The following is a 27,643-nucleotide window of genomic DNA, read 5'->3' on the forward strand; positions in this document are numbered from 1 at the left end:
ACTAATTGGCATAGAGATAGATCAGATCAAGCAGATGTGAATGAATGGCTGGTGTGGAAATGAGGGGTTCCATATTATGGGAGACTTGTACCAGTATTGGCCCAGGAAGGAGCTGTACTGCTGGGATCAGATACACCTGAACAAGGGTGGGAAGTGTCCTAGTGGAAAAAAAATAGGGCTGTCGATAGGGTTTTAAACTTGTGAGACAGCGGGGAGGGTGGGGGTTGGAGGCAAGGAAGGGTCTGGTAAAAATAACATAAGTCTGAAGATGAAAGAAATAGATAAAAGTACTGGGGGCACAGATACACTAAATCACTAAAAGTGTGGACGTTGGTTCATGAGGCCATGATACGCAAACAAAGCATAGGCGTTTATTTCTCGAATTGAAAAGCAGAGGAAGTATGTTAATCATGTGTGGCCCCTTGGTTAGACCACACTTGGAGTACTGTGAACAGTTCGGGTCACCATATTATATAAAGATTTAGAGAAACTGGTGAAGATGCAAAAAAAGATATACTGGAATGACAACATAAGTTTGAAAATGAAAGAAATAAGAGATAAAAGTAAAGGCCAGACCAAGGTAAGGAACAAGGATAATATAAATGGTCAGGAAACAAACATAGTTACAAAACAGAAGCATAAAAGGACTGTTAAAAATAATGTAAAAGGAATAACTGTTAAAGTCGAATTAAATTGCCTGTACAGCAATGCGCACAGCACCCACAATAAAATGGGAGAGCTGGAGGCAATAATCCTAATGAGGAACCAGATGTAGTAGGGATAACTGAAACATGGCTAGATAAAGAACAGGACTGGCAACTTTTGCAGGTTATAACATAATGAGAAAATATAGGGAGAAGGGGTTTGGGTAGCTGTACTAATTAGAGTTAATGCAATGGCAGTAGAAAAAGGGACATTACAAACAGAAGGTTAGAAACAGGATCCAAATGGATTGAAATAAAAGATGAGAAGGGATCAATCACGCTAATAGGGGTATAGCACAGTCCACCAAATAGTGGATAGGAGATGGAAGAAGAAACATGTAAACAGTATGTAAAATGACAAAACGAAGTGGAACAGTAATCATGAGAATCATAGAATGGTTGCAGCACAGTAGGAGGCCATTTGGCCCATCGAGCCCATGCTAGCTCTCTGCAACAGCACTTCAGCTAGTCCCACTCCTCCCCCCTTTCTCCGTAGATCTGCAATTTTTTTTCCTTCAGTTTCTTATCCTACTCCCTTTTGAAAGCCATGATTGAATCTGCCTCCACCGCCAATTCCAGATCATAACCACTCGCTGTGTTAAAATGTTTATCCTCATGTCACCTTTGGACCTTCTGCCAATCAACTTAAATCTCTGTCCCCTGGTTCTCGACCCTTCTGCCAATGGGAACAGTTTCTCTCTATCTACTCTGTATATACCCCACATGATTATAAACACCTCTATTAAATCTCCTCTCAACCTTCTCGGCTCTAAGGAGAGCTTCTCCAGTCTATCCACATAACTGAAGTCCCTCATCCCTGGAATCATTCTTGTAAATCTTTGCTGCACCCTCTCTAAGGCCTTCACATCCTTCCTAAAGTGCGGTGCATTTGGACACAATAGTCCAGTTGAAGCCGAACCAGTGCTTTATAAAGATTCATCATAACTTCCTTGCTTTTGTACTCTATACCTCTATTTATAAAGCCCAGGATCCCCTTTGCTTTTTTAACCGCTTTCTCAACCTGCCCTGCCACCTTCAATGATTTGTGTACGTACACCTCCAGGTCTCTCTGTTCATGCACCACCTTTAGGATTGTACCCTTTAATTTATATTGCCTCTCCTCGTTCTTCCTACCAAAATGTATCACTTTGCACTTTTCTGCATTAAATTTCATCTGCCACGTTTCCGCCCATTCCACCAGCCTGTCTATGTCCTCTGGAAGTCTATCACTATCCTCCTCACTGTCACTATACTTCCAAGTTTTGTGTCATTGGAAAATTTTGTAATTCTGCCCCGTATTCCCAAGCCCAAGTTATTAATATATATCAAGAAAAGCAGTGGTCCTGGTACCGACACCTGGGGAACACCACTGTGTACCTTCCTCCAGTCTGAAAAACAACCATTCACCACTGCTCTCTGTCACTTATCCAATTTCGTATCCATGCTGCCACTGTCCCTTTCACTCTATGGGCTTCAACTTTGCTCGCAAGCCTATTATGTGGCACTTTATCAAACACAATTTTAACTATCCCCAAATAAACTGGCAAGAAGAGGCAGGAAAAGGGGTAGAGGGAATGATGTTTTTACAATGCGTGCAGGTATGCATTCTTCCCCAGTATGTAAAAATGCCCAACAAGAGAGGGAGCACTGCTGGGTCTAATAATGGGAAATGAACCAGAACAGATAAAAGAAGTAAACATAGTGGAACATCTAGGCAATAGCGATCATAACATACTAAATTTTAACATAAATTAAGTAGGACATAAGTAAAACAAAGACCAACGTAATACATTGGAAAACAGCTGAATTTAAGCGGATGAGACTGGATCTAGGGAAAATAAACTGGAAACATTTTACTGACAATCAAAGAAATAGAATATTTGAAATGGTAATCAATAGAGTCCAGGAGAAATATATCCTACTAAAAAACAAAAGCAAACTTGCCAGCAATGACACACCATGGATGAATAAAGAAATAGGGGCAAAATTGAAACTAAAGAAAAGGGCATACACTAACTTCACAGACAAGAAAAGAAAGGACAGCAAATGGGAATATGAAGAGTTTAGGAAAGAAGCAAAAAAAAGGAAGACAAAAAGAAATGATGAAATTAAATTATCAAGGAAAATAAATAGAAATAGTAAGGTGTCATGCACAGACAGAAATAACAAAAGAAAAATCAGGATAGGGACAGGGCCACTAAGAGATACACACAACCAACTCACAGTTAATGATGGCAAAATTAATTACTTTGCCTCGGTATTTACCAGGGAGACTAACATGGTGGACAAGACATTAGAATGAGAGATCAAAGAATATATAAAGACAGTTAATATTTAAAGGGGTGGGGAGATAATTTCTAATCTAATCAAACTTAGAAAGAAATTGATAGGGTAGATAGCGATAAACTTCATCCGTTGGTGGGGGAATCTCTGACAAGGGGACGTAACTTTAAAACCAGAGCAAGGCCAATCAGGAGAGAAGTTAGGAAACAGGCCATAAGTGAAAGGGAGGTAGAAGTGTAGAACTCTCTCCCAGAAAAAGCTATAGAAATCTTAGCATGCTTCAAATAATTATTTGTCTTTCGCTTAAAAGAGGCTATGTATGGTCCACCTCCCCTAAAATCTAAGCTGATTCTTACAATTACTTTGGACCATTCCCAAAGTGTCAATATTCAGACTTGACAATTAGCTTCAGAATTCTCCCTGACAATGGTAATCCCCAAGTAGTTACCGAGAGTCCTCCTAGATAAGGAATGGGCAGTGATAGAGAGAGGGAGGTTGAGAGAGGTCTGTAAGTGATAGAGAAAGGGAGCGATGGAGCCCTCCTAGAAAAGGAGACTGGATTTTCTCTTCTATCATTCCTTAACAGAACTAATGTGCTATCGAATCCATAAATACTCTTGCAATCGTTTTGCCAGCAGACCCTTGAGTTCTCCAATGCAATTTGATGCATCCCAAACGGCCCAGGTGGCTTATCTTTCCGGCCCACATTCTACTATCTAGCTCATTAACACGGCAGCAATGCTGATTCAATCACACGCCTGAGTCTGTCCCATTTGTCCAGCACCACACAAGTCACAAGTGATATTAACAAGGCTGACAAATAATGGGGCTGGAATTCAACGTCAAACGGGAGACAGTGAATCGGCCGCCCGTTATAGGCCCACCCGATATTCCTTTCCAGTGAGTTCATTGTTGCGGCACCTGAATTTCACCCCCAATGTGTAAGTGTTAGGATAAAATTTGGTTTAGGGGAAATAAAGGGTTAGGCCTCAATATTTAACCAGTATAATATTTCTGAAAGGTACCATTCAGTCTTGTCAGGCTGGAAAACAAATGCAAAGCACTGTCGGATACTTGGCTGTGTTAACCCTTTTAGGCTAACATAAGTGAGTTTAGCTGACCAAGGACATTCTGAAGATCTACTTATAATTACACTCTACTTATAATTACACTGAGTAAATGCTGAGAGGAGGCCTGCTCCTGGAAGAGATAAAAGTACAAAGGCACATTGACGAAGTCTCTGCATATAAGGCCTTGAAGATTGGTCACCTGGCTATATAATTCAATGAGGCTTTGTATCCACCCAACCATATCTCTGCTGAAGATACCTCCCTATATTGACAAGAGTAAGAGCTAGCCCAAGAATGCAGAAGTTAGCAGAAGTTAGAATGAAGTCTCTGCAGTACATAGGCTCTTACTGACGTATCCAGAGGCTACAGGAGTTCAAAGGGCAGGCCTAATAGTTGATTGATTAACCATGTAAACCAATGAAGTGATGTATCTGAAAAGTGGACCTAGTGATATGCCAATTCGACACTTAACCCTTTCCCCCTCAGGGCGGACTAAGTGATATACAATGTTGACACTCAGCTATGTACGAATGACAGACTTTGATTGGAGGTTCAAAACGGTCTTTATTCACAGGCCTGGGGAGAACCTTCTGAGACCCTTCTCAGATCCGACTCCACCGATGTCCTAGCAACGTTCACAATTATACAAAAATCAAACCCCTGCCCTAGGGGCAGGTGCAAAGCTTATCAGCATATACAGATTTATTGCCAAATGGCAATTATAAACCATGACATTTAATCCTTCCTGCCGCCTACAAATTCACAGGCCTGTTATCAGTTGGTCCCGTGGCCTTCTGTGACTGTGGTTTCATTTTAATCTATTCCTTTACAACCATCCATTTGTCTCTGGCCAGGTGGTTTGCTCTTTACATGTTTTCTTAAGATAACAGTCCTCGTTCAATCTCTGCAAAGCACAGATTCTGACCTTGTCTTGGGTTGCTCCTGCAAAGCAAGCACATTCTGATTAGTCCCACCATACTTTGATGTAATGGAACCCTGTTGTGAGTTTATGAACAAACGAATTCTTAGGGCAGCACGGTGGCATAGTGGTTAGCACTATTGCCTCACAGCGCCAGAGACCCGGGTTCGAATCTGGCCTCGGGTGACTGTCTGTGTGGAGTTTGCACATTCTCCCCGTGTTTGCGTGGGTGTGCTCCGGTTTCCTCCCACAGTCCAAAGATGTGCGGGTTAGGTTGATTGGCTATGATAAATTGACCCTTAGTGTTAGGGGGATTAAATACGTGGGGTTACGGGGATAGGGTGGGATATGTGATGGTATAGGTGTTACGGGGATCGGGTGGGATATGTGTCGGTGCAGGCTCGATGGGCCGAAATGGCCTCTATCTGCACTGTGGGGTTTCTGTGATTCTGTGATATCTGTATGTTATCTTGTTGCCTCGCCTGGCCGAGCAGACATCCTCCCCAATCTTCCCAAGAGTTGCTCTGCAGTTTAATTTCTCAGCATTTGAAGTCACTTAATCATGTTTTTAAAGCTTAGCTGGGTAAATGCAATATAAAGACCTATATATCGTTTAACTCAGGGTATGAATTAACTCATTACCTCCACCTTGTACATTGGTGCTACATTATACATATTCTAACATAAAAATTAAAGTATAATAGTAATTTGGTTACTTCAGAAGTATCAATATTCTCATGTACACACCCTCATTAGTAATAAGTGGGTGCTGTCTTATAAAATGTATAACTATGCTGTATTTTCACATTTTCTTTGAGAACGACATCTCCAGCTAAGAGTAGCTGAGATAGTTCTCCCGTGTGCACTTGTAATAAAACTATTGATCTGGGTAACACCTGAGTCTGTTAGTTCTGTTTTACCTTCCGGAGTTTTCTCGCTTACAGTAATTGGGCAGTGTCGGTGGATATTAAACCATAAACTTACACCTGGCACTCTGTCATCTATAGTGAAGGAAGCTAAGTGAGGATCCGTGCAGTTTATATTACCTTTATATTTTATTTTTGCTGGGACAAAGTCTGGTTTTATGATAAAAGAAGAAATGTTACAATACCAATGTTCTGCGTGATTAACATAATGTCTCCAAGGTCTTTCAGATTTTATATTGGTTCCTGGGACATGGGCATCACTGACAAGGCCAGCATTTATTGCCCATCCCTAGTTGCCCTTGAGAAGGCGGTGGTGAGCTGCCTTCTTGAACCGCTGCAGTCCATGTGGTGAAGGTACTCCCACAGTGCTGTTAGGTAGGGAGTTCCAGGATTTTGACCCAGTGACAATGAAGGATCGGCGATATACTTCTAAGTCAGGATGGTGTGTGACTTGGAGGGGAACTTGGAGGTGGTGGTGTTTCCATGCGCCTGCTGCCCTTGTCCTTCTAGGTGGAAGAGGTCGCGGGTTTGGGAGGTGCTGCCAAAGAAGCCTTGGTGAGTTGCTGCAGTGCATCTTGTAGATGGTACACACTGCATCCACGGTACGCTGGTGGTGGAGGGAGTGAATGTTTAAGGTGGTGGATGGGGTGCCAATCAAGCGGGCTGCTTTGTCCTGGATGGTGTCGAGCTTCTTGAGTGTTATTGGAGCTACACTCATCCAGGCAAGTGGAAAATATTCCATCACACTCCTGGCTTGACCCTGGTAGAGGATTGTCATATATATGGCAGTGAATAACGTATAGCATTCCCGACATTGGGAATGTATTTTTAAAATTTTAAATAAGGTTAGTCTGTATCAGAATATAATTCTTGATTCCATTTCAGAAACTCGATATATCTTCGGGCTGATGATTCAGAAATCATTGTCATGTTTAACTTTAAAATAGGCCATGACTCTAAGTTGCTTCAATGGATTTACTGCAATTCCCATTGTTAAGTTGTAGTAAATTCACAGGCTTGCAAAGTGGGATGAAATCTATGGTTGGAGTTCATTATTTAACAAACTGGCGAATTAGATCCAGGGGCCATTTTACCAAATTCTTCAGCTCTTCTCTGAATTTAGTCTGGGTCATGGCATAAATACAGGTGTTGGTGCAGCAGCTTAAAACCTGCAGCATATATGCGGTTTCCTGGAAGATATAAACTGGGTCAGACGTTCCGGCAGAATGATAATAGTTCGCAATTTGATAATGTAGGAATTGTACAACATACGCCAGCCATAGCAGTACGAAACTGCCAGATATGGTGATGAGCAAGATGACGGATTTCCTCCTGTTCTCCATCTCCAGGTCACTTTGGTTCGTTCTGTTGATGCTCACCCGGAGCCCCCGGCGGACCTGACTGGCCACTAAAATGTATCTGACGGTCAGAGCATTCAACAACAGAATCAACATGAACGGAAGGAAAGGGGTTAAAATGGTATCAATCCAGTCAAATGCTATCCATACCGGTAAGGTGTAATAGCTTGATTTCACTTGGCAGTCCCACTGAACATTATCAATGACATATATATGTTCATTGGCGAAGTAGCGAGGAAGCTGCCTACAACAACTCAGCACGCTGACTGTTGATATGACCACTGCCGCCACGCTTCCTGTGCAGTAATGCATTTTCAGCCTCTGACAACAAATGGCAAGGAACCGGTCAAAGGTGAAAGCGACGGTCAGCCACACAGAACTGTCCGTAGCCGCGTAGATCAGGACAGCGTGGACACTGCACACGGGTGTAATCTGCAGGAACGAACCGGGGAAATAGTAACGACTCAGGCGAAACAAAACCACCTCGGTGACAATGACCAGGAGATCCGCCACTGCCATGGCCACCAGGTAGCGTGTGATGCAGCGGGAGAGCCCGCACTTTCCCCGGGATAGGATCACAATCGCCAGTAGATTAACTGTAAGGATACAAATACCTGTGGTCGGTCATATGAAAAGTACAGAACAAAGCCACGATAAAATAAAGACGGATACATTTATTGTTTGTTTTCTCAGGATGGGGTAATTGTAGCTCGAGGCCATCGATGTTGCATGGAGCGCAGTGACTTGGAAATCGGAGGAGATGAACATAAGAACATAAGAAATAGAAGCAGGAGGAGGCCATTCGGCCCCTCGACCCTGCTCCGCCATTCAGTAAGATCATGGCTGAACTCCTTATCTCCACTTTCCTGCACTATCCCCATATCCCTTGATTCCCTTAATATTCAAAAATCTATCGACCTCTCTCTTGAATATACTCAATGACTGAGCCTCCACAGCCCTCTGGGGTAGAGAATTCCAAAGATTCACCACCCTCTGAGTGAAGACATTTCTACTCATCTCAGTCCTAAATGGCAGACCCCTTATTCTGAGACTGTGACTCCTGGTTCTAGACTCCCCAGCCAGGGGAAACATCCTCCCGGCATCTACCCTGTCAAGTCCTGTAAGAATTGTGTATCTTTCAATGAGATCACCTCTCATTCTTCTAAACTCTAGAGAATATAGGCCTAGTCTAATCAATCTCTTCTCATAGGACAATCCCCCCACCCCAGGATGGGCAGCGATCTAATATCGACCCTCATATACACTCACAAAAAGTTACAATCACCTGGGGATGAGATTTTCAGGGGATGAGATTTTCAGGGCAGACGGCAGGCTGTTGCAAGCATTTAACTGCTGCTCGCCTAGATTACAAATTTGTTGAACTGAACTGAACAATTTAACTGTAATAAAATTTCAACTCCTGAAGTTAGCTGGTCAACTTGCCGCCAATGGGTAAATCCGACGTTCCGGATTGGCCGAAAGTTTTAGAAACCAATCGATTTTCACTTCTGCTGACTTCATGAGGGTAGAGTTTCAACTCCAGTTTAACGCTATTTTGAGAATCTACCCCATGCTTAGCGGGTTCTTAGTCCACTAGCATAACTAGTAGGCTATTCAATTGGCAAATTTACTATTCAATCCACAAAGCAGGTCAGAGGCTGGGTATTCTGCGGCGAGTGTCTCACCTCCTGACTCCCCAAAGCCTTTCCACCATCTACAAGGCACAAGTAAGGAGTTAAATATTTGCATTGAAAAGATAAGAAAGATTCTGTTTGAAGATGTTGACGTTATGAAATATATTCCAGAGAAGCTATCATAATCCCAGGGAGAATAATTCGAATAATGAGTGATTTTACGACCAACTCTGGCTGGGTGTGGGGACATTGTCTAAATGCCAGAAACTCCTGGTACTTCTCAGCCGGAGATGGTTACAATTCACGGGGACCGTTAGTCTATTGGAAAGATCCAGCTACCGCGACAACTAGATCCTTACTTATTCATTGAAACAATAATAATAATTCAGTGAATTGGAGATGACTTCAAAAATGACAATCTTTTATTACAGCCTATGAAAAACAACAAGGGCAATCCCCGCTTGCTCCTTGGAGCAGGGAGAACTTCCACAATCATTTGAGAGATTATTTTTTGTAGGGACAGTCTGTGAAGAATTATTTATATCCAGCCGTTTTGTTTGTGATAAGATGAAACTGTTCAAATTTATTGATGACCTGACACCTGGACGCGGTGTAGATAGAGATTGCAATATCTAAATAAAAGTATAACCTGTCGCTTCTGCTGGAGACTGAAAGATTAGTACATTGCCAACGGATGTATTGGAGTATAGTTATGGTCTAGAGTTAGGAAGTACAAACGGGTAACACAGAATAGGCGGATATTTAACAAATGGAGGGGTGGGGAAATTATCCATTCATCAAACATAAGAACATAAGAAATAGGAGCAGGAGTAGGCCATTCGGCAGCTGGAGCCTGCCCCGCCATTCAATAAGATCATGGCTGATCTGATCTTGGCCTCAACGCCACTTTCCTTCCCGCTCCCCATAACCCTGGACTCCCCTGTAGATCAAATATCTGTCTATGTCCGCCTTGAATATATTCAATGGCACCGCCTCCACATCTCTCTGGGGTAGAGAATTCACGACCCTCTGCGAGAGGAAATTCCTCCTCATCTGCATTTTAAATGAGCGACCCCTTATTCTGAAACTATGCCCCCTAGTTCTAGATTCCCCCATGAGGGGAAACATCCCCTCAGCATCTACCCTGTCAAGCCCCTGGCAGATTCTTATATGTTTCAATAAGATCACCTCTCATTCTTCTAAACTCCAATGAGTGTAGGCCCAAACTGCTCAACCTTTCTTCATAAGACAACCTCTTCAACTCAGGAATCAACCTAGTGAATCTTCTCTGAACTGCCTCCAATGTAAGTATATCCCTCCTTAAATAAGACCAAAACTGTATGCAGTACTCCAGGTGTGCTCTCACCAACGCCCTGTACAGTTGTAGCAGGACTTCCCTACTTTTACACTCCATCCCCCTTGCAATAAAGGCCAACATTTTATTTGCCTTCCTAATTACTTGCTGTACTTGCATGCTAACTTTTTGTGTTTCATGTACGAGGAAACCCAGATCTCTCTGTACCGCAGCATTCTGTATTCTCTCTCCATTTAAATAATATTTTGCTTTTTTATTCTTCCAACCAAAGTGGATAACCTCACATCTTCCCACATTATACTCTATCTGCCAAATTCTTGCCCACTCACTTAACCTATCTCTTTGTGTAATCCTCACAACTTGCGCTCCCACCTATTTTTGTATTGTCAGCAAATTTGGCGACAGTACACTCGGTCCGTTCATCCAAATCATTAATATAGATTGTAAATAGTTGAGGCCCCACTAGATACAGTTTGTCAATCTGAAAATGACCCAAAAACCGCAACACAGGCAACACGGATTAATACGGTTGATAATTGGGTTTATACCAGGCACTTACCAGGCACACCGAGGGCCGCAAGAATTGGGTAATAAATGTCTTGAACTTTATAAATGACTGGATATTCCATTCACTGTGGGAAGAGCTGATCTATCCTCGGGCTGGTGATGCTCTAAGGAGATGCGTTGAAAGGAGTCCCAGTTATACTGGCGGTATCCCTCCCTGGTGACCTCATCATGTACCAGATCACCACCCCTTCATTACATCATTCAGTTCCCCGTCATGTGTTATTGTGTGGTAGGTGTAACCCAAAACGCTTCGAATATCAAAAGCCTGCCATTAATACACCATGTCTCCCGAAAGCAAAGTTCAATATGATTTCTCACACATTGCCGATTGTGTTACCAACAATGTGCCCGCCCGACAATTCATTTTTAAATCCCAAGGACTGGGGATATATACCCCGTCACCTAGGCTGAGATTTCACAGTGGGACTCTGCCGATTAAATACCTCTCTCGCTACATGTTGAAGTATCGTTCGCGCATGCGCGTGGTCTGCAGAGTTGGTGTTAGAATCATCGAATGGTTACAGCACAGTAGGAGACCATTCGGCCTGTCGAGCCCGTGCCGGCTCTCTGCAAGAGCACTTCAGCTAGTCTCATCCCCCGTCCCTAGCCCTGCAAATTGTTTTCCTTCAGGTACTTATCCTACTCCCCTTTGAAAGCCACGATTGAATTTGCCTCCACCACCCTTTCAGGCACCGCATTCCAGATCATAACCAAAAGTATTTCCTCATGTCGCCGTTGTTTCTTTTGCCAACCACCATAAATCTGTATCCTCTGGTTCTCGACCCTTCCACCAATGGGAACAGTTTCTCTCTATCTACTCTGTCTAGGCCCCTCATGATTTTGAATACCTTTATCACATCTCCTCTCAACCGTCACTGCTCTAAGAAGAACAACCCCAGCTTCTCTAGTCTATCCACATAACTGAAGCCCCTCAACCCTGGAACCATTCTTGTAAATCTGTTCTGCATCCTTCCTAAAGTGAGGTGCCCAGAATTGGGCACAATACTCCAGTTGTGGCCGAACCAGTGTTTTATAAATGTTAATCATAACTTCCTCGGTGTTGAACTATTCACTTTATATCTACTTTAACCGAATCTATTTAGATACGCTGTGTTAATACATGAGAGAAAGAGAGAGAGAGAGTTACAGACTCTAGCAATAATCTCGCTGTTCTAGATCGACGTGAGGCCTTGGGGCTGAAACTTGGAGTCCTGCCAATATAATGGTCACAAAAACAAGGACACTGCGAATTACGTGATGGCTAAAAATAAAAAAGCAAATTTGAGGTACGGAGTGATCTGGGGGTCCTTGTACATGAATCACAAAAAGTTAGAATGCAGATGCAGCAAGTAATTAGGAAGGCAAATGGAATGTTGCTCTTTATTGCAAAGGGAATGGATTATAAACGTAGGGAAGCCCTGTTACAACTGTACAGAGCGTTGGTGAGACCACACCTGGAGTACTGCGTACAGTTTTGGTCTCCTTATTTAAGGAAGGATATACTTGCATTGGAGGCAGTTCAGAGAAGGTTCACCAGGTTGATTCCGGAGATGAAGGGGTTGTCTTATGAAGAAAGGTTGAGCAGGTTGGGCTTATACTCATTGAAGTTTAGAAGAATGAGAGAGGATCTTATTCAAACATATAAGATTCTGAAGGGGCTTGACAGGGTAGAGAGGATGTTTCCCCTCGTGGGGGAATCTAGAACTAGGGGGCATAATTTCAGAATAAGGGGGCACCCTTTTAAATCGGAGATGAGGAGGAATTTCTTCTCTCAGAGGGTCGTGAATCTTTGGAATTCTCTTCCCCAGAGAGCTGTGGAGGCTGGGTCATTGAATATATTTAAAGGCAGATTTTTGAAAGGTAAAGGTTATGGAGAGCGGTGAGGGAACTGAAGTTGAGGTCAAGATCAGCTTAGCCATGCTCTTTTTGAATGGCGGACCAGGCTCGAGGGGCCACATGACCTAATCCTGCTCCTGCGTCTTACATTCTTATGTTCTATAGGCTTTCATATATGCCTATGTTGTAGAAATATGTAGACTCTGCATTAGGACAGAAACTATCGTATAAGGCAATGCCAGTTCCAGTTTTATAAGAATAAAGTGCATAAGGAACCAAGGAGACCTGAGGTTTTGAGAAGTAAGAACACCAGAAGGAGTGCATGACTACTTTGAAGAATGTGCTGTCTGCTGAAAATACTCCACTTGTAAATTGCTTTTTATGCTGGAGTGTCAGCTGTGGCTCAGTTGGTAGCACTCTCGCCTCTGAGTCAGAAAGGTTGTGGGTTCCACTCCAGAGACTTGAGCACAGAAATCTAGGCTGCCACTCCAGTGCAGTGCTGAGGGAGTGCTGCACTGTTGGAGGTGCCGTTTTTCGGATGAGATGATAACTCTCAGGTAGATATAAAAGATCCTCATGGCACTATTTCAAAGAGGAGCAGGGGAGTTATCCCCGATGTCCTGGCCAATATTTATTCCTCAATCAATTTAACAAAAACAGATTATCTGGTCATTATCACATTGATGTTTGTGGGAGCTTGATGTGTCCACATTGACTGCTGTGTTTCCCACATTACAATGGTGATTACATGAGCGGCTTGTTACTAAGTGACTCGCTGGTCCATTTCAGAGTGGCTTGTTACTGCAGCAAGAATTTAGGGAGCTAGGTAGCAGATTAAAGAGTAGGACCTCAAAGGTTGTAATCTCTGGATTACTCCCAGTGCCACATGCTAGTGACTATAGGAATAGGAGGATAGAGCAGATGAATGCATGGCTAAAGAGTTGGTGCAGGAGGGAGGGCTTTAGTTTCCTGGATCATTGGGCCTGCTTCTGGGGAAGGTGGGACTTGTCCAAGTCGGACGGATTGCACATGAACCAGAGCGGGACAAACATCCTTGCGGGGAAGTTTGCTAGCACTGTTCGGGGGGGTTTAATCTAAAATGGCAGGGGGTTGGGAACCTGAGCAGGGAGACAGAGGAAAGGAAAACAGGGATAAAAGCAAAAGATAGGAAGGAGAAAAACAAAAGTGGCAGTCAGAGAAATCAACGGTTTAAATCAAACGTGGCCACAGTACATAATAATTCTAATAGGTCTAAGAGCATTAAAAAAACAAGCCTGAAGGCTTTGTGTCTTAATGCAAGGAGCATTTGTAATAAGGTGGATGAATTGGCTGTGCAAATAGAGGTAAGCGAATATGATTTGGTTGGGATTACGGAAACGTGACTCAAGGATGGCCAAGACTGGGAACTCAACATCCAGGGGTATTCGATATTCAGGAAAGATAGGCAAAAAGGAAAGGGAAGTGGGGTAGCATTACTGATTAAAGAAGGGATTAATACAATTGTAATGAAGGATATTAGCTCTGATGATGTGGAATCTGTATGGGTAGAATTGAGAAATACTAAGTGGACAAAAACATTAGTGGGAGTGGTATATAGACCTCCAAACAGTAAGGCGGAGGTTGGGGATGGCATTGAAAGGGAAATTAAAGAAGCGTGCAATAAGAGCACAGCAGTCATCATGGGTGACTTTAATCTACATATAGATTGGGCAAACCAAATTAGTAACAATACTTTGGAGGAGGATATCCTGGAGTGTTTACGGGATGGTTTCCTGGACCAATATATCGAGGAACCAACCAGAGATCAGGCCATCTTAGACTCGGTATAATGTAACAAGAAAGGATTAATTAGCAATCTTGTTGTACGAGGCCCCTTGGGTCAGAGCGATCATAATATGATCGAATTCTTCATTAAGATGGAGAATGAAGCAGTTGACTCAGAGACAAGTGTCCTCAATTTAAATAAAGGAAACTACGATGGTCTGAGGAGTGAGTTGGGTAGGATTCATTGGGGAATGGCACTCAAAGGGTTGACGGTGGACAGGCAATGGCAAACATTCAAAGACCAAATGGATGAGCTACAGAATTTGTTCATCCCAGTTTGGCATAAAAATAAAACAAAAAAGGTGACTCAACCGTGGGTAACAAGGGAAATTAGGGATAGCATAAGACCCAAGGAGAGGACATATAAATTGGCAAGAAAAAGCAATCATCCTGAGGTTTGGGAGCAGTTTAGGAGTCAACAAAGGGATTAATTAAGAAAGGGAAAATAGAATATTAGAGTAAGCTAGCGGGGAACATAAAAACTGGCTGTAAAAGCTTTTATAGATATGTGAAGAGAAAAAGATTGGTGAAGTCAAGCGTAGGTCCCTTACAATCAGAATCAGGGGAATTTATAATGGGAAACAAGGAAATGGCGAACCAACTAAATACATACTTTGGTTCTGTCTTCAAAAAGGAGGACACAAATAACCTCCCAGAGATGCCGGGGAACATAGGGTCTGATGAAAGGGAGGAACTGAAAGAAATCAGTATTTGTAGGGAAATGGTGTTAGGAAAATTGATGGGACTGAAGGCCGAAAAATCCCCAGGGCCTGATGGTCTACATCCCAGGATATTAAGTAAGTGGCCCTAGAGATAGTAGATGCATTGCTGGTCATCTTCCAGAACTTGATAGACTCTGGAATGGAACCCATGGATTGGAGGGTAGCTAATGTTACCCCACTATTCAAAAAAGGTGGTAGAGAAAGAGCGGGGAATTATAGACCGATAAGCCTGACATCGGTAGTGGGGAAAATGCTAGCGTCCATTATAAAAGATGTAATAGCAGAGCACTTGGAAAGCAGTGACAGGATCGGCCCAAGTCAACATGGATTTACAAAAGGTAAATCATGCTTGACTAATCTACTGGAATTTTTTGAGGATGTAACTGGTAAAATAGATAAGGGAGAACCAGTGGATGTGGTGTATTTGGACTTTCAGAAGGCTTTCGATAAGGTCCCGCATAAGAGATTGGCGTGCAAAATTAAGGCACATGGGATTGGGGGCAAGGTATTGACTTGGATAGAGAACTGGTTGGCGGACAGAAAGCAAAGAGGTGGAATAAACGGATTGTTTTCCGAGTGGCAGGCAGTAATAGTGGGGTACCGCAAGGATCGGTGTTAGGACCCCAGCTGTTCACAATATATATTAATGATCTGGACGAGGGAATTGGATGTAATATCTCCAAATTTGCAGGCGACACAAAGCTGGGTGGGAGGGTATGCTGCGAGGAGGATGTCGTGAAACTCCAGTACGATTTGGACAGGTTAGGTGATTGGGCCGAAACATGGCAAATGCACTATAATGTGGATAAATGTGAGGTTATCCACTTTGGTGCCAAAAACAGGAAGGCACATTATTATTTGAATGGCAATAGATTGGGAGAAGGGGAAGTGCAAAGAGACCTTGGTGTTCTTGTGCACCAGTCGCTGAAGGTAAGCATGCAGGTGCAGCAGGCGGTTAAGAAGGCAATTGGTATGTTCGCCTTCGAAGCAAGAGGGTTCAAGTACAGGAACAAGGATGTCTTGCTACAGTTGTACAGGGCCTTGGTGAGACCGCACCTTGAGTATTGTGTGCAGTTTTGGTCGCCTTATCTGAGGAAGGACGTACTTGCCATGGAAGGAGTGCACCGAAGATTCATCAGGCTGATACCTGGGATGGCAGGAATGACGTATGAGGAGAGATTGTGTCGATTGGGCTTACGCTCACTGGAGCTTAGAAGATTGAGAGGGGATCTCATCGAAACCTGTAAAATTCTGTCAGGCCTGGACAGACTAGATGCTGGAAGGATGTTCCTGATGGTCGGGGAGTCCAGAACCAGGGGTCATAGACTGAGGATAAGGGGTAGGACATTTAGGACTGAAATGAGGAGGAATTTCTTCACCCAGAGAGTGGTGAACCTGTGGAACTCTCTGCCACAGAGGGCGGTGGAGGCCAGTTCATTAAGTATATTGAAGAAAGAGTTGGATATATTTCTTGAGGCTAAGGGGATCAAGAGATATGGGGAGAAGGCAGGGACAGGGTACTGAATTTGAATGATCAGCCATGATCTCATTGAATGGCGGAGCAGGCTCGAAGGGCCGAATGGCCTACTCCTGCTCCTATCTTCTATGTTTCTATGTTTCAGTAACAAACCGCTGTAAAAACGACAAGCGTAACACTCAGTAACAAACCGCTCTGAAATGGTCTAGCTAGTAAATCAGCAACAAACCGCTCTGAAATGGATTAACTAGTCATTCAGTAACAAATGGCACTGAAATGGACCAGCAAGTCACTCAGTAACAAACCGCTCTGAAATGGACTGAAGTCATTCAGTAACAAACCGCTCTGAAATGGACTAGCGAGTCACTCAGAAACAATCTGCTGTGAAACGGACCAGCGATTCAGTCAGAAACAAAGCGTTCTGAAATGGACTAGCGAATCACTCAGTAACAAACCACTCTGAAATGGACCAGCAAGTCACTCAGCAACAAATGCTCTGAAATGGACTAAGATGTCATTCAGTAACAAACCACTCTGAAATGGAGTAGCGAGTCACTCAGTAACAAATCGCTCTGAAATGGAGTAGCGGATCACTCTGTAACAAACCGCTCTGAAATGGACCAGCAAGTCACTCAATAACAAACTGCTCTGAAATGGACGAAGAAGTCATTCAGAAACAAACTGCTCTGAAATGGACTAGCGAGTCACTCAGTAACAAACAGCTCTGAATTGGACTAGCTAGTCACTCAGTAACAAACCACACTGAAATGGACTAGTGACTCATTCAGTAACAAACCGCTCTGAAATGGACCAGCTAGTCACTCAGTAACAAACCGCTCTGAAATTGTCTAGCAATCACTCAGTAACAAAACGCTGTGAATTGGACTAGCGAGTGACTCAGTAACAAACCGCTCTGAAGTGGACTAGCGAGTCACTAAGTAACAAACCGTTCAGAAATGGACCAGCAAGTCACTCAGAAACAAACTGCTGTGAAATGGACCAGCAAGTCCCTCAGTAACAAACCGCTGGGAAATGGATTGGCGAGTGACTCAGTAACAAACCGCTCTGAAATGGACTAGCGGTTCACTCAGTTACAAACCGCTATGAAATGGACCAGCAAGTCACTCAGAAACCGCTCCAAAATGGAATAGCTGGTCTCTCAGTAACAAACCGCTCTGAAATGGACTAGCGAGTGACTCAGTAACAAACCGCTCTGAAATGGACTAGCGGTTCACTCAGTTACAAACCGCTATGAAATGGACCAGCAAGTCACTCAGTAACAAACCGCTCCAAAATGGACTTGTGAGTCACTCAGTAACAAAAGGTTCTGACATGGATCAGCGAGTCACTCAGTAACAACTCACTCTGAAATGCACTTGCGAGTCACTCAGTAAGAAACTGGTCTGAAATTGACCAGCAAGTCACTCGGTAACAAACCGCACTGAAATGGACCAGCAAGTCACTCAGTAACAAACCGCTCTGAAATAGGCTAGCGTGTCACTCACTAACAAACAGTTCTGAAATGGACCAGCGAGTCACTCAATAACAACCCGCTCTTAAATGGACTATGTAGTCACTCAGTAACAAACTGCACTGAAATGGGCTAGCGAGTCACTCAGTAACTAATCGCTCTGATATGGTCTAGCGAGTCACCCCCCACTCTCGCGCCCTCCCCCCCACCCCCCGCTCCTGCCCACTCGCACTCCCCCTGTCATAAATCGCAACTTCTACAAGAAGTAAATCAGGAAGCACTACTGGACGGCCAGCTGAGGGCGCCATCCGAGGAGTATAAATACTCAGGCGTGGGCCCAACTTGGCCAGAGACAATCTGGAAACAGGAAGCTAGTGACTACTAACTAGACCTCCATGTTTTGTTAAAAGTCGATTATAGCCTTGCTATATGTACAACCAAGTGCGTAGTGAGTCTTTATTACGTCACCACCCACTCGCACTCCTCCCCCCCACCCCCCGCTATTCCTGCCCCTGCCTTCTAACCCACCCTTCCAACTGCCAATAGTTTGGCGATGATTCATGTGCTATTGTTCACTCCAACCTAAATGTATTCCATTTGTCCTCATCCCAATTTGTAGGAAACCTCGGAAACGTCGAGAGAAGAGAGATCCATGCGAGAGGCCTAGGCCGAGGCCTAGATCGAGGCCGAAGAAGATGCGGTCAGTTTGTGACGGGGGTGTGGGGGTGCACAGTGTGTGTACACTGGGGGCGGGAAGCGTGCACTGCAGGTGGGCGGTGGGGTTGCGGGAGTACATGGGGCCTGGCGGAGGCTCACTGCTGGGTACAGGATGGTTCCTTTCCCAGTGACCTCCACCCCTCACTGCGCTGGAACACCCTGAGAATGTGTGAACACTGAATCAAACAGCACAGGAGGAGGACATTTGGCCCATCATTTCCGTTCCGGCTCCTTGGTAGGGTATGCATCTTTATACTGAGCCCCCGGGTGTTCCAGCACTGTGCTCACTCTGTGTCTCTGTCTTTCTCTCACCCTGCCTGTCCCAGGAAGAAGGTACAGAAACAGTATGTCCGCTGTGAATTTGAGGGATGTGGGAAAATAGTCTCCAATCCTCAGTATTTGAAGGTAAGAAAGTTGCAGCACCTGCCCTGGAATGCTGGATGGCACCGTGTCGAGAAGTCCTTCTCCCCGGCCCACCTGTTCTCCCTGGCTCACTCGTGTGTGTCCCCCCCCGCCACCGGCATGGCCATCCCCCTTCCCACTCCCCCCCGGCGCAGCCATCGTTGCCACCCCCCCGTCACCATGCTCTCTAGAGTCGTACGTCTCTTTCACTGTCTCCCTCATTCTATTCCTCAGTTTGCTCTTCTCTTATTGCAGCGTCACATGAAGTACCATCACATGTTGCAGAGAACGTTCGCCTGCTCCTACCCCAGCTGTGGATGCATTTTCCGCTTCAAGACACAGATGGAAGAGCACGAGAAATTGCACAGTGGTGAGTCAGGCTTTGGTTACTCAGTCCATCGGTGGTAACTCCACTTGTCCATCTTTTCCCTACCGCGGAACCCCCCCCCACACCCCAATCACCCATTGCTGTCACACTCCCTCACTCTGACAGCCGTGGACTGTGTCGTTCCCTCGGTTCTGCCCCTCCAACAGTGCGGCGCTCCCTCAGTGCTGCCCCTCCGACAGTGCAGCGCTCCCTCAGTGCTGCCCCTCCGACAGTGCGGCGCTCCCTCAGTACTGCCCCTCCAACAGTGCTGCCCCCTCCGACAGTGCAGCAGACCCTCAATACTGCCCTTCCAACAGTGCAGTGCTCCCTCGGTGCTGCCCCCTCTGACAGTGCAGTGCTCCCTCAGTGCTGCACCCTCCGACAGTGCAGCAGTCCCTCAGTACTGTCCCTCCAACAGTGCAGCGCTCCCTCGGTGCTGCCCCCTCCAAAAGTGCAGTGCTCCCTCAGTGCTGCCCCTCCGACAATGCAGTGCTCCCTCAGTGCTGCACCCTCTGACAGTGCGGCACTCCCTCAGTACTGCCCCTCCGACAGTGGGACGCTCCCTCATTGCTGCCTCCTCCGACAGTGCAGCGCTCCCTTAGTGCTGCCCCCTCCGACAGTGCAGCGCTCCCTCATTGCTGCCCCTTCCAACAGTGCAGTGCTCCCTCATTGCTGCCCCCTCCAACAGTGCAGCACTCTCAGTACTGCCCCTCTGACAGTGCGATACTCCCTCTGTACTGCACTTGGAGTATCGGGTCTGTATTTCGTTATCCCCCAGTGGTCCTGGTCAATAATTATCCCTCAATCAACATCACGAAAACAGATTATTTGGTCATTATCACATTGCTGTTTGTGGTAGCTTGCTGTGCGCATATTGGCCGACGTGTTTCCTACATTACAACAGTGACTACACTTCAAAAAGTACTTCATTGGTTGTAAAGCGCTTTGGGACATCGTATGGTCATGAAAGGTGCTATATAAATGTAAGTTTTTTCTTTTTTCATTCTGCTGTGAGCTGCAGGCAAAGCTGACTGCCTGCCAAGGTGCCGCCTCCTTAGTCAAACATTCACACTAGGCTTTGTTTGCAGACCAGCGCAATTATATCTGTGAGTTCTACGGCCGATCTTTCAAGACTGACAAGAACCTGGTGGTACACAGACGGATTCATACTGGAGAGAAACCACTGCAGTGAGTATCAGGGGAATCTCTCCTGCCCGCGCTCGCCCTTTCACCCCCTCTCACCCTTTCACCCCCCTCTAGTCTGCTCCACCATTCAACATGGCTGATCTTCAACCTCCACTCCGCATTCCCGCCCAATCACCATATCCCTTGAATCCCCTTATGTCCAAAAAACTATCTATCTCAGCCTTGAAGATATGCAATGATTCTCTATCCACAGCCCTTTGGGGTTGTGAATTCCAAAGATTCGCAACCCTCTGAGTGAAGAAATTCCTCCTCATCTCAGTCAACTGGCCAACCCCTTATCCTGAGACTGCCCCCTAGTTCTGGACACTCCAGCCAGGGGAAACAACCTCTCGGCATCTACCCTGTCAATCCCCTTCAGAATCTTGTATGTTTCAATGAGATCACCTTTGTTGCACCGCCTCTAAGGCAAGTATATCCTTCCTTAGATAAGGAGACCAGAACTGTGCACAGTACTCCAGGTGTGGTCTCACCAAGGCCCTGCACAATTGTAGTAAGACTTCCTTACTCTTGCACTCCAACCCCTTTACAATAAAGGCCAACACGCCATTTGCCTTCCTAATTGCTTGCTAGCTTTCTGTGTTTCCTGTACAAGGACACCCAAATCCCAAATCTCTCTGCACACCAACATTTACTAGTTTCTCACCATTTAAAAAATATTTTGTTTTTCTACTGACCAAATTTAATAACCTCACATTTCCTCACAATTATACTCTATCTGCCACCTTACTGCCCACTCATTTAGTCTATCTATATCCCTTTGCAGATTCTGTGTTCTCCTCACATCTTACTTTCCCGCCCAGCTTTGTATCGTCAGCAAGCTTTGATACATTACACTCGGTCCCTTCATCTAAGTCAATATAGATTGTGAATAGCTGAGGCCCCAACACTGATCCTTGTGGCATCCCACTAGTTGCAGCCTGCCAACCTGAAAATGACCCGTTTATCCCTATTCGGTTTTCTGTCCGTTAACCAATCCTCTATCCATGCTAATACATTACCCCAACCCCATTAGCCCTTATCTTGCAATACATTTTATACGTATCCTTTTCGAATGCCTTTCGGAAATCCAAATATACTGCATCCACTGGTTCCCCTTTATCTACCCTGCTAGTTGCATCCTCAAACAGCTCTAATAAATTTGTTAAACATGATTTCCCTTTCATAAAACCATGTTGACTGCACAATCATTTATTATTTTCTAAATGCCTTGTTGCCACTTCCTTAATAATGGATTCTAGCATTTGCTTGACAACTGATGTCAGGCTAACTGGTCTGTAGTTCCCCGTTTTCTCTCTCCCTCCTTTCTTGAATAGCGGAGTTACATTTGGTACCTTCCAATCTGCTGGGACCGTTGGGAATTTTGGAAGACCACAACCAATGCATCCACTATCTCTTCAGCCACCTCTTTTCGAACCCTAAGATGTAGGTCGTCAGGTCCAGGGAATCTGTCGGCTTTTAGTCCCATTAGTTTCTCAAGTACTTTTTCTCTACTGATCTTAATTACTTTAAGTTCCTCACTCTTTTTAGCCCCTTAGTTCCCCACTATTTTTGGTATGTTTTTTGTGTCTTCTATTCTGAAGAGAGATACAAAATACAGGAAACTTTTTTTTATCCGGCACGGACGGGACCGACGTGGTGCCGATTCATCAAAAATTCCGGATAACCGAACGCTATAGTAAAAGATACGGAGAGCTGACAGCTCCGTATAAAGCAACAAACCCTGTTGCTTAGCAACAAGTTCAGAACAATGGCCACAAGTTGCAAGCGTCTCTGTAGCTTAGCAACAGCTGCAGCCACACCCTTGCACAGCACAGATGGAGGAACGCAAGTCAATATGAAGTAAAACCTACTCCTGAATTTTGCCGGTTAACCGAGATTTCCGGTTATTTAGGTGCCGGTAAATCGAAGGTTTCCTGTATGTGTTTAACGTCTCTGCCATTTCCTTATACCTCATTATAATTTCTCCTGTCTCAGCCTCTAAGGGACCAATGCTTACTTTTGCTACTCTCTTCCTTTTTACATAGTTGTAGAAGCTGTTACAATCTGTTTTTATATTTCTTGCTAGTTTACTCTCCTATATTTTCCCTTTTTATCATTTTTTTTGTCATCCTTTGCTGGTTTCTAAAGCTTCCCCAGTCCTCAGGCTTACTACCATTCTTCACAACATTTTAAGCCTCTTTTAATGTAATACTATCCTTAACTTTAGTTAGCCACAGATGGATCACTTTTCCCGTGGAGTTTTTATTTCTCAATGGAATGTATATTCTTTGAGAATTTTGGAATGTTTCTTTAAATGTTTGCCAGTGCTTATCTACCGTCATAGCTTTTAATCTAATTTCCCAATCAACCTTAGCTTACTCACCCCTCATACCTATGTAATTGGCTTTATTTAAGTTTAAGACTCTACTTTTGGACTTAGAATTTCACATTGGATTTGAGAGTGAAATACTTATCAGATTATGATCACTCTTCCCCGAAGGATCCTTTACTATGAGATTACTGTCTCATTACACAATATAAGATCTAAAATAGCTGGTTGGTTCCATGACATAATGTCTCAGAAACTGTTTCAAATGCATTCCATGAACTCGTCCTCCAGACTGCGTTTGCCCAATCTATATGAAGATGTGTGTGCCTATTTTTGTTCCTCCATTCCCAGGTGTCTGTGACTATTTTTGTCTCTTCATTCCCAAATGGGTGTGACAATTTTTGTCTCCCAAAATTATTGCATTACCTTTGTTACAAGCTCCAACTATTTGTTGATTAATACTCTGCTTAAAGGTATAGCTACTGTTATAGGGCTTATATCGTACTCCTACCAGTGTTTTCTGCAACTTGTTATTTCTTATCTTCACCCATACTGATTCTGCTTCCTGATCTTCCGAGCCGAGATCCTTTCTCACTACTGTCATTATGTCATCCTTTATAATCAGGGCTACCCCTTTTCCATTCTGCCTGTCTTTTCGAAACGTCAAGTACCCTAGACTATTTAGTTCCCAACCTTGGTCACCTTGCAGCCATGTCTCTGTAATGGCTATTAGATCAAAGCCATTTATCTTTATTTGTGCCACTAATTCGTCTATCTTGTAACGAATGCTTCGTGCATTCAGATAAAGGGCCTTTAATTTTAACTTTTTATCATTATTCCCTGCTTTCACCTTATTCTCTGCTGCAATGCGACCGTTAAACGCTCTGGCCCTTCCTGTCATACTCTGCTTATCTTTACCCAATTCACTCCCTGCTCTATTGCCTTAACTTTTCTCTTTAGATTTCTAAATTTCCCCTCGCCCGAACCCTCCCCCCTTTTGAGTTTAAAGCCCTATCTACAGCCCTAGATACTCAGTTCACCAGGACACTGGCCCCAGCCCGGTTTAAGTGGAGCCCGTCCCAATGGAACAGCTTCCTCTTTCCCCAGTACTGGTGCCAGTGCGCCATGAACTGAAACCCCTTCCTCCCACACCACTCTGAGCCACGCATTTAACTCTCTGATCTGTTTGTCCCTATGCCAATTTGCTCATGGCTCAGGTAACAATCCAGAGAGGTTCTGATTTTTAATTTGGATCCGAGCTCCTCAAACTCCCTCAGCAGAACCTCATTCCTTGTTCTGCCTATGTTGTTGGTTTCTACATGGACCACAACAAATGGATCCTCCCCCTCCAACTCCAAATTCTTCTCCAGCCATGAGGAGATATCCTTAACCCAGGCAACACAATCTTCAGAACTCCCGGTCGCGGCTGCAGAGAACAGTATCAATCCAAAAGCAAAATACTGTGCATGCTGGAAATCTGAAATAAAAACAGAAAATGCTGGAAATACTCAGCAGGCAGCATCCGTGGAGAGAGAAACAGAGTTAATGTTTCAGGTCGATGACCCTTTGTCAGAACTGGGAAAAGCTGGAGATGGAGCAGGTTTTTAAGCAAGTGCAGGTGCAGGGAAAGGGGGGAGGGGAGGAAAGAACAAAAGGGAAGGTCTGTGATAGGACATTAAGAGACATTAAGAGAGGGTGCAAGGCAAAAGGAAATGGTAATGGGACAAGTTAAGAAACAAAAGTTGGAACTAAATGAAGTGTAAAAAAAATATTATTTATATATAAAAAGAATTGGGGCAGAGGTTATGGTCTGAAATTGTTGAACTCTATGTTGAGTCCAGAGGGCTGTAAAGTGCCTGATCGAAAGATGAGATGCTGTTCCTTGAGCTTACGTTGAGCTTCATTGGAACAGTGCAAGAGGCTGAGGGTGGTGAGGTCTGAGTGGGAGTGGAGCAGAGAATTAAAGTGACAGGCGACCGGAAGCCCGGGGTCACCCTTACAGTATCTATCCCCCTGACTATACTGTCCCCTCCCACAACTACATTCCATTTCACTCCCCCCACTTAAATGGCCTCCTGCACCATGGTGCCTTGGTCAGCTTGCTCATCCACCCTGCAGGCCTTTCCCTCATCCACACAGGCAGCAACAACCTCATACCTGTTGGACAAAGGCTGAGGCTCTTCCAGCACTGTGCCTGGGGTCCCCTTACCTGCCTCGGTTGCAGTCACACCCTCCTGTCTCTGACCACTAACCAGACCTGTACCACTACCTAATCTAAGGGTTGTGACTGCCTCCTGGATCAAAGTGTCCAGGTAACTCTCCCCATCCCTGATGGCCCGCAATGTCTGCACCTCAAACTCCAGCTCAACAACTCTGAGCTGAAGTTCCTCAAGGTGCAGACGTGGGTGTCTGGGATCACAATGCTCTCCACAAACTCCCACATGCTGCAGTTGCAGCACACCGCCTGCACTGCCATCTGTACATGACCTTGTTCTATTGCATTAATTAAAGTTTATGTATTTAATTACTTAGCTTATAGTTTCTTTATTTTATCTAATTACTTGATCTAGTTTAAGTTATAGGTAGATTAAATTAAATATTTACCTGTAACACCCTCTCTCTCTCACCTCTCTCTCCAGGTGTGAGATCTGTGGGTTTACCTGCAGACAGAAAGCGTCGGTGAACTGGCACATGAAGAAACACGATGCCGAGTCCGGCTACCAGTTCTCCTGCGACATCTGCGGTAAGAAGTTTGAGAAGGAGGACAATGTGTCAGCCCACAAGAGCAAGAGCCACCCCGAGATGCTGCTGGCCTCTGTCACCAGTCTGGCAGTGCTGGAGGAGAGCGGAGCTTTCGGGGCAGGGCCGAGCTTCATCAATAATGAGGGCTTTGTGGAAGAGCGGCCTCTAACCGCGGATGGCAGCTTGGAGGTGTGGACCCATCTGGAGGAGGGCGGGCCGCTGGGTGAGGGCGGGCCGCTGGGGGAGGACGGGCCGCTGGGGGAGGACGGGCCGCTGGGGGAGGGCGGGCTGCTGGGGGAGGGCGGGCCGCTGGAGCAGGGCGGGCTGCTGGGGGAGGACGGGCCGCTGGGGGAGGGCGGGCCGCTGGAGGAGGGTCCTTAATGCTGCTTCCTCGAAACTGATTCCACGACAGACATTTAATGGTGGCCATAATCCCGAGAGCCAGAAGAAAGGCCCGCTCTTCCCTCTGGGGAGGGAGCCAGGGGCTGGAGGAGGGGAGGGAGCTGGGGGCTGGAGGATGGGAGGGAGCCGGGGGCTGGAGGAGAGGAGGGAGCCAGGGGCTGGAGAAAGGGAGGGAGCTGGGGGCTGGAGGAAGGGAGGGAGCCAGAGTCTGGAGATGGGGAGGGAGTCAGGGGGGTGGAGGAGGGGAGGGAGTCAGGGGGCTGGAGGAGGGCAGGAAGTCGGGGCTGGAGGAGGGGAGGGAATCAGGAGGCTGGAGGAGGGGAGGGAGCCGGGGGCTGGAGAAAGGGAGGGAGCCAGGGGCTGGAGGACGGGAGGGAGCGGGGGGCTGGAGAAAAGGAGGGAGCCAGGGGCTGGAGGAAGGGAGGGAGCCAGGGGTTGGAGAAAGGGAGGGAGCCGGGGGCTGAAGATGGGGAGGGAGAAAGGGAGGGAGCCAGGGGCTGGAGAAAGGGAGTGAGCCAGAGTCTGGAGATGGGGAGGGAGCTGGGGCTGGAGAAAGGGAGGGAGGAGGGTAGGGAGGCTGGGGCTGGAGAAAGGGAGGGAGCCGGGGGCTGGAGGAGGGGTGGGAGCCGGGGGGCTGGAGGAGGGGAGGGAGCCGGGGGCTGGAGGAGGGGAGGGAGCCGGGGGCTGGAGAAGGGGAGGGAGTCGGGGGCTGGGGGAGGGGAGGGAGCCGGGGGCTGGGGGAGGGGAGGGAGCCGGGGGCTGGAGGAGGGGAGGGAGCTGGGTGCTGGAGCAAGGGTCCCTGCTCTGATGGTGCTAGAGACTGGGAATATTATTGGGAAGATCGACACACACAGAAAGGGGAGGAGGCCCAGCTCCATTTGGTAAACATTCGCAGCTCAATCCCCCACCCACTCTTCCCTCCCTTCCCCGACCCCCACCGAACTGCTGGAGACGGGACCCCTGTTGTTGGGTCCAATGTTCTACCAGGTTTCCGGAGCTCGCCCTGCCCAGCCAACTGGGCAGGAATATCCCAGGCTGTGTCTAGCCTGGGTTGGGGAGGCAAGGGCCAGGTGGTGCAGGGAATGGAGATCCTGGTTTACAGATTGGGGAGTGCGTGGGGAGATGCTCCCCTCCCTTCCCCCACGCTCGATCTCTCCCCCCTTCCTCGCTCTCTTTCTCCCCCCTCCCTCGCTCTCTCTCCCCCCCTCCCTTGCTCTCTTTCTCCCCCTCCCTCGCTCTCTCTTCCCCCCTCCCTCGCTCTCTGTCCCACCCTCCCTCGCTCTCTCTCCCCCTCCCTCGCTCTCTCTCCCCCTCCCTCGCTCTCTCTCCCCCTCCCTCCCTCTCTCTCCCCCTCGCTCGCTCTCTATCCCCTCCTTCGCTCTCTCTCCCCCTC

The 27,643-nt window shown here is 46.0% G+C and overlaps 1 protein-coding gene across 1 annotated transcript; it reads left to right on the forward strand.

Moving 5' to 3' along the window:
- Positions 1-18,704: 18,704 nt before the first annotated feature.
- Positions 18,705-26,229, forward strand: LOC147092786 (E3 ubiquitin-protein ligase ZFP91-like). Its single transcript, XM_085975684.1, has 5 exons — positions 18,705-18,806; positions 19,150-19,228; positions 19,481-19,595; positions 20,681-20,780; positions 25,746-26,229. The coding sequence occupies exons 1-5, from the start codon at positions 18,802-18,804 to the stop codon at positions 26,227-26,229; spliced, it is 783 nt and encodes a 260-aa protein (XP_085831810.1). The 5' UTR covers positions 18,705-18,801.
- Positions 26,230-27,643: the final 1,414 nt, after the last annotated feature.

This window comes from Somniosus microcephalus, unplaced genomic scaffold, assembly GCF_052327205.1.
Source record: "Somniosus microcephalus isolate GS21.2 unplaced genomic scaffold, FLI_Smic_1.0 unresolved_chr2, whole genome shotgun sequence".
NCBI classification, from domain to species: Eukaryota; Metazoa; Chordata; class Chondrichthyes; order Squaliformes; family Somniosidae; genus Somniosus; species Somniosus microcephalus.